The sequence below is a fragment of the Pteropus vampyrus genome, unplaced genomic scaffold, assembly GCF_000151845.1.
Source record: "Pteropus vampyrus isolate Shadow unplaced genomic scaffold, Pvam_2.0 Scaffold602, whole genome shotgun sequence".
NCBI classification, from domain to species: domain Eukaryota; kingdom Metazoa; phylum Chordata; class Mammalia; order Chiroptera; family Pteropodidae; genus Pteropus; species Pteropus vampyrus.
Genome location: NW_011889383.1, coordinates 201,663 through 207,575, shown reverse-complemented (window position 1 = coordinate 207,575; position 5,913 = coordinate 201,663). Strand labels below are relative to the sequence as shown.

The 5,913-nt window shown below is 65.2% G+C and overlaps 2 protein-coding genes across 4 annotated transcripts in view; both read left to right on the top strand.

Moving 5' to 3' along the window:
* Window positions 1–3,739, top strand: part of ZBTB45 (zinc finger and BTB domain containing 45) — a 7,012-nt gene extending 3,273 nt beyond the window's left edge. For 2 of the 3 annotated variants that reach the window (XM_023525694.1, XM_023525695.1), the window contains exons 2-3: window positions 29–1,322; window positions 2,913–3,739. In XM_023525694.1, the coding sequence (XP_023381462.1) occupies window positions 29–1,322; window positions 2,913–3,169 (1,551 nt within the window). In that variant the 3' untranslated portion in view covers window positions 3,170–3,739. Of the gene's footprint in view, window positions 1–22; window positions 1,323–2,912 lie in introns of all 3 variants that reach the window. The other variant, XM_011384633.2, reaches the window with a different exon arrangement.
* A 171-nt stretch (window positions 3,740–3,910) lies between these two features.
* Window positions 3,911–5,913, top strand: part of SLC27A5 (solute carrier family 27 member 5) — an 8,688-nt gene continuing 6,685 nt past the window's right edge. Inside the window, exon 1 of the mRNA XM_011384650.2 lies at window positions 3,911–5,908. Coding sequence (XP_011382952.1) covers window positions 5,237–5,908 — 672 coding nt within the window. The 5' untranslated portion in view covers window positions 3,911–5,236. The remainder of the gene's footprint in view (window positions 5,909–5,913) is intronic.

The following is a 5,913-nucleotide window of genomic DNA, read 5'->3' as shown; positions in this document are numbered from 1 at the left end:
CCCAACAACTCTCCTTCCTCTGGTGTAGATGGCGGCGGCGGAGGCGGTGCACCACATCCACCTGCAGAACTTCTCGCGTTCGCTGCTTGAGACCCTCAATGGGCAGCGGCTGGGCGGGCACTTCTGCGACGTGACCGTGCGCATCCGCGAGGCTTCGCTGCGTGCGCATCGCTGCGTGCTGGCCGCCGGCTCGCCCTTCTTCCAAGACAAGTTGCTGCTGGGCCACTCCGAGATCCGCGTGCCGCCGGTGGTGCCCGCCCAGACCGTGCGCCAGCTCGTCGAGTTCCTCTACAGCGGCTCGCTCGTGGTGGCGCAGGGCGAGGCGCTGCAGGTGCTTACGGCCGCGTCCGTGCTTCGCATCCAGACGGTCATAGACGAGTGCACGCAGATCATTGCCCGCGCCCGCGCCCCCGCCTCCGCCCCGGGTGCCTCCGCGCCCCCGCCCCTGCCCACGCCCGTGCCCCCGCCACTCGCGCCCGCGCAGCTGCGCCACCGCCTGCGCCACTTGCTGGCCGCTCGCCCCCTGGGCCATCCCGGTGCTGCACATAGCCGCAAGCAGCGCCAGCCGGCACGCCTGCAGCTGCCTGCGCCCCCCGCGCCCCTCAAAACAGAGGGATCGGACGCCGACCTCGTGGCGCCCGCGGCCCCAGAAGACGGCGGTGACGACGACGACGACGAGACCGATGACGACACCGACGGTGAGGACGGCGAAGGCGGCGGCCCGGGCGAGGGCCAGGCGCCCCCTCCCTTCCCCGACTGTGCCGCCGGCTTCCTCACCGCCGCCGCCGACGGCGCGCGCGAAGAGCCGCCTGCGCCCGCCGGGCTTTCTGACTACGGCGGCGCGGGGAGGGACTTCCTTCGGGGGCCTTCAGCGGCCGAGGACGTGTTCCCCGACAGCTACGTCCCCGCGTGGCAGGAGGAAGACAGCACGGCCGCCGAAGGCTGCCCTGCCGAGGTCCCGGTCCCGCCGGACTGCGTCCTCTCTGGACCCCGCCCGCCTGGCGTGAAGACCCCGGGGCCGTCCGTCGCGCTCTTCCCTTTCCATCTGGGCGCTCCGGGGCCGCCACCGGCGCAGCCCCCTCCCGCGCCCTCCGGACCGGTCTCTGCGCCCCCGCCCTCCTTCTACCCGGCGCTCCAGCCGGACGCCGCCCCCAGCGCGCCTCTGGGGGAAGCCCCTGCCCCGCCGGCCGCTCCTGCCACCGCCCCTGCGGCCACCCCTGTGCGCGCCCCGGGTTCCGAGCCACCCGCCTATGAGTGCAGTCACTGCCGCAAGACGTTCAGCTCACGGAAAAACTACACCAAGCACATGTTCATCCACTCCGGTGAGCCAGGGTGGGTCTCAGCCCCTGGGTCATTGGAGAGCCAAACCTGAGGCAGGCTTGGGCACTGGGCAAGGGCGGTGGCCTCTGGGGACCCTGGAAATTGAGCCCGAAGTGCGAAGTCTGCGGGCAGCACTCCTGCCCTTCGCCTACCTCGTGGTTTTTTTGTTTGTTTGTTTGTTTGTTTTGGGTTTTTTTGATAGTGGGGGAGGAGGGCATCCTAAGGGGGAAGTTGTAGAGAGGGCACCTACCCAGAGCCTTTAGTCACCCCTGTGGAGCCTGGGGTGGGCAGGAGGGATGCAGCCTTGTCAGGGAGCGTGGCCAGTTTGCAAAGCTGTGCCGAAGGGACCCTCTTGGGTCTACAAGGATGTCAGCGGTGACCGGAACTGGGTGCAGAAGAGAGTGGGTTCGCTGTCCTTGGGAAAGCACGGGAAGCCAGCAGAGAGGTGCCCTGATCAGGGCTGGAGGAGAGAAGTGGGGCTCCTGGAGGCGGGTGGGGACATCTGCATGTCAGGGAGGCAGCTCAGCAGCCGCTGCGGGAGAAGCAGAGTGTGTGAGTGGCGGCTGGGGATTGTGGAGGGAGGGGCAGAGGTGATGGCTGGCAGGTCATGGGTTTGCCCCTGAGAGTGTGTGGGGGTGCTCCCTGGGGACTGAGGTGAAGGACGGGTATGGAATGCCAGAGGCCAGGCTGGATGTTAAGCAAATATTTGGCTGGAAGGCCATGGGAGTGGAGTGGGGAGTCTGCTGGACCAGAGAGCTAGAATTTCACTGGAAATGGTGGGCGGGGCATCAGCGTTCTGAGATGGGACGTGACGCCCATGTGATTTACAGTTTAACATCTCTGTCTGGCGGCCTTGGGGACAAAGGAAAGAGGGCAGGGACCCCAAGGTAGTACCAGCCAAAATTTCCCAGCTTTGTGGGGCCTTAGCAGGGTGCCAGGCCGGGTTGGTTTGGGAGAGCCCCCTCCCAGGACCCGCCTTGCGCCATCTGCCTCTGTGCTGTGACAGGCTTTTGTTAACACCTGTGACTCTCGGGGCCAACACAGCCCTCTGCCCCTTCTCGGATCCGGAGTGAGGAGCAGCCCGCTCCTTCCCCTGGGGTCATTGGAGTGGCCAGCAGGCAGGGGTTCTGACTCTGGCAGACCAGGGCCAAGTAGACCGGGTCTCCCATTGTACAGGTGCTGGGCCTGGCCGGGCTGTCCCTAGCGCGGCGGCCAGTGACCGGAGTTCAGGATGTTCTTTGGGCACTGCAAGGATCAGGGCAGGGAGGTCCCTGGATGAGGGAGGAGACCCGAGTGGTCAGTCTCGATGGGCAACGATGTCCCACACCCGCAGGGATCCGTACCGAGAGGGTACCTGTTAGAGTTGGGGGACCCCGACAGTCAGTGGTCTTCTGGTGTGAATGTAAGGGTCTGAGAGAGGAATGGACAGGACACACCAGCCCATGTGTGGGGATCCCCGTTGGGCAGTAAGGTCAGGGAACGGAGGGAGTGTCCCTTCGCGCAAGGGATTCTGGATTGAGAGTTGGCCCAGGAAGGGAAGAGGGTCCCCGCCCGGCTGACCGTGCGTGCGCGGCCTGCCCTGTCGCCCGCAGGCGAGAAGCCCCACCAGTGCGCCGTGTGCTGGCGATCTTTCTCGCTGCGCGACTACCTGCTCAAGCATATGGTCACGCACACGGGCGTGCGCGCCTTCCAGTGCGCCGTCTGCGCCAAGCGCTTCACGCAGAAGAGCTCGCTCAACGTGCACATGCGCACACACCGGCCGGAGCGCGCGCCCTGCCCCGCCTGCGGCAAGGTCTTCTCGCACCGCGCGCTGCTGGAGCGCCACCTGGCCACGCACCCTGCGCCCTGATCCTCGCCTGGGCCTGGCCACGCCCACCGAGTGGTTTGGCCGTGCCCCCGCTGCCGGCCACACCGACTGCAGGACCGGTAACCTCCCGGGGCACACTGCCAAGGCACCTTGACCACGTTTCCGCCACCAGACCGCGCTCTCCCCCGAGCACAGGCCCTTCCCCTGCTTCCACCCTCTTCCCCACTGACCAGGGACCCAACCCGCCTTACTCCTCCTCCGCAGGCCCTCCATGTCGTGGCGGGCCGGGGCCGGTGGCAGTCAGGGACACAGCCAGCTCTGAGAACTGGATCATCTCCAGCCTGAACTGGGCACTCAGACGTGGGCGGGACCCAGGATTCCTGGCTCCAACTCCGTTTTGTGACCTGCCTCTTCTCGTTTGTGGGGTGGGGTCTAGGGCTATTTCTCTACCCAGTGTCAGGCTGGGGGAGACCCTGCACCCCAACCCGAGCTACCCCTTCCTCACCTGGCTCCTAAGGGGGTCTCAGATGGATCCATCGTGGACTGGGACTGGACCTTGGGACCCTTGCTTTGTAATAAAGGACTGTGGCTCATGGGGCCCAAACCCATGCATTGCTGCCTCACAGACTGGCTGTGGACACTGGGGCTCAGCGCCCTTGCCCCTGGTCAGCATCCCTGTCTCCCCATCTTGGGCAAAGACAGGACTGGCCACTTAGTCATCTCGTGCCTCCACTCCCAGGGCAAGAGTGGGGTGCGCGTACGAGTGGTGCTTGAGTCCTAGAGCCCCAGGTCCTGTGGGGAGGGGTAGAGCCAGCCCCCTATGAGATGAATCTCAGAGGGGGCCCTGTGTGGGACCCCGCCCTAATGACAGTTGTAACTGTCCCAGATGTAGATTTTGGGGCCTCTCCCCTCAGATCTTCCAAGTCCTTTGTGAGTTGCTCTCACCTGTTCTGGGGGGCCCAGGATGTCTTTGGGGCCAGGCTGCCATGAGGGGATCTGAGCCCCAGGATACCTGTACTAGAGGGCTGGGCTAGGGTGGTGGGGTGTGGCAGCCAGGACCCTCGGACTGCCCACTGGATGGCTGAAGACAGCGTGCCCGCGTGGCAGCTGGTGTCTCAGGGTGCTGCATCTGGCTGCCAGCCCATTGTGACTATAACCCTGAGAGCTCTGCCCTCATGGTTGGGGCGGATCCAGGGGCATGGAGCCTGGAGGGAGGTGCCCTAACACAACCCCAATGGCAGCCCCTCTCTGAAGCCGCCACCCCCACCTCCCTCACGACTCCCAGAGGTGAGGGGTCTCGCCATGCAGAGTTCCAGCAGAGTTCAGCCTCCTGAACCCCAAGGACAGCCCCCTCCAATGCCAGGGGTGCCACAGGGTCAGCACACAGGGGTGGGGGTCAGAACTGGGTTTGAATTCCGACACTGCATTTATTCCTTTCAGTATTTCCTGAGCACCTGTTGTATACCTGGCTAGAGGCTCAGTCCAGGCAAGCCGTGTCTTCCCCTCGGATTAAGTGGGTGTCACAAGAGAACCTCTAGGTGAGGTGTGAAGAGCAGCAGGCGGTGCTTGGAGCTGCCTTGCCTCGCTCGCGAACCGCTTCTGCCTGTGGCCTGTTCCCCCATGCCTGGTTCACAGCAGGTGTCCACAGAGGCAGAGGGGCCAGTGCCATGGGAGGACCAGGGAGGGCTAAACAGGCAGGTGGCGTTAAGGAGGGCTGGAGGCAGAGCGTTGGGGGACTCGGTGAAAAAAGCAAAAGGATTAAGAAGTACAGATCGGCACTTACAGAATAGTCACAGGATGTAGAGTGCATCACGGGGAATAATATAGTAATACGGTAATAACCATGCATAGTGCCAGGTGGGCGCTGGACTTTAAGGGTGACCACCTGGTCAGTTATATAAATGACTAACTACTGCCGTACACGGGAAACCGGTATATTGACTGTCACTCGTAATCGAAAGTGGAGAGGCTGGAGGCAGAGTTCTGGGACCGGGAGCGCACTATTTGGCGGCTGGGCCGCTTCCAGGGGCGGAGCAGGAGGTGGAGTCCGGACCGTCCTTGCAGAGATGAGCTTTGAGCAAACACTCATCTGAGGACTGAGCGGGTGCTATGGACCGCGGGCTGCGACTCGCCATGTTGGTGCTGCTGCTGTTGCTGCTGTGCGGCCTGGGGCAGCCCACGTGGCCCGCGGCTGTAGCTGTGCCCCTGCGCTGGCTCCTGGGGGACCCCGCCTGCGATGCGCTGCTCGACCTGGCGGTGCTGGCGCGGTCCTGGCTCGACCCCTGGATGCCCCACTGGCTGAGTCTGGTGGCCGTGGCCCTCACGCTGGCTTTGCTGCCCGTGCGGCTCCCCCCGGGGCTGCGCTGGCTGCCCGCCGACGTGGCCTTCGTCGTCAAGATCCTCCGCGTGGGCCTGGACGTCTCGGTGCGCTTGAGCCGCAAGCCGCCCGACACCTTTGTGGATGCTTTTGAGCGGCTAGCGCGGGCGCAGCCGGGCCGCGCGTCCTTGGTGTGCACGGGACCGGCGGGCCGCTCATTCACCTACGGGGAGCTGGATGCCCAGGCCTGCCGGGCGGCGTGGGCCCTGAAGGCAGAGCTGGGCCACCCCGCGGCTCTGGGTACCAGGGAGCCTGCCGCCCTCCTGGCGCTGGCCCCGGTTCCCGCCCTGGAGCTGTGGCTGGGGCTGGCCAAGCTGGGCTGCCCAGTGGCGTGGATCAATCCGCACAGCCGCGGGGCGCCCCTGGCTCACTCGGTGCTGAGCTCTGGGGCTCGGGTGCTGGTGGTGGA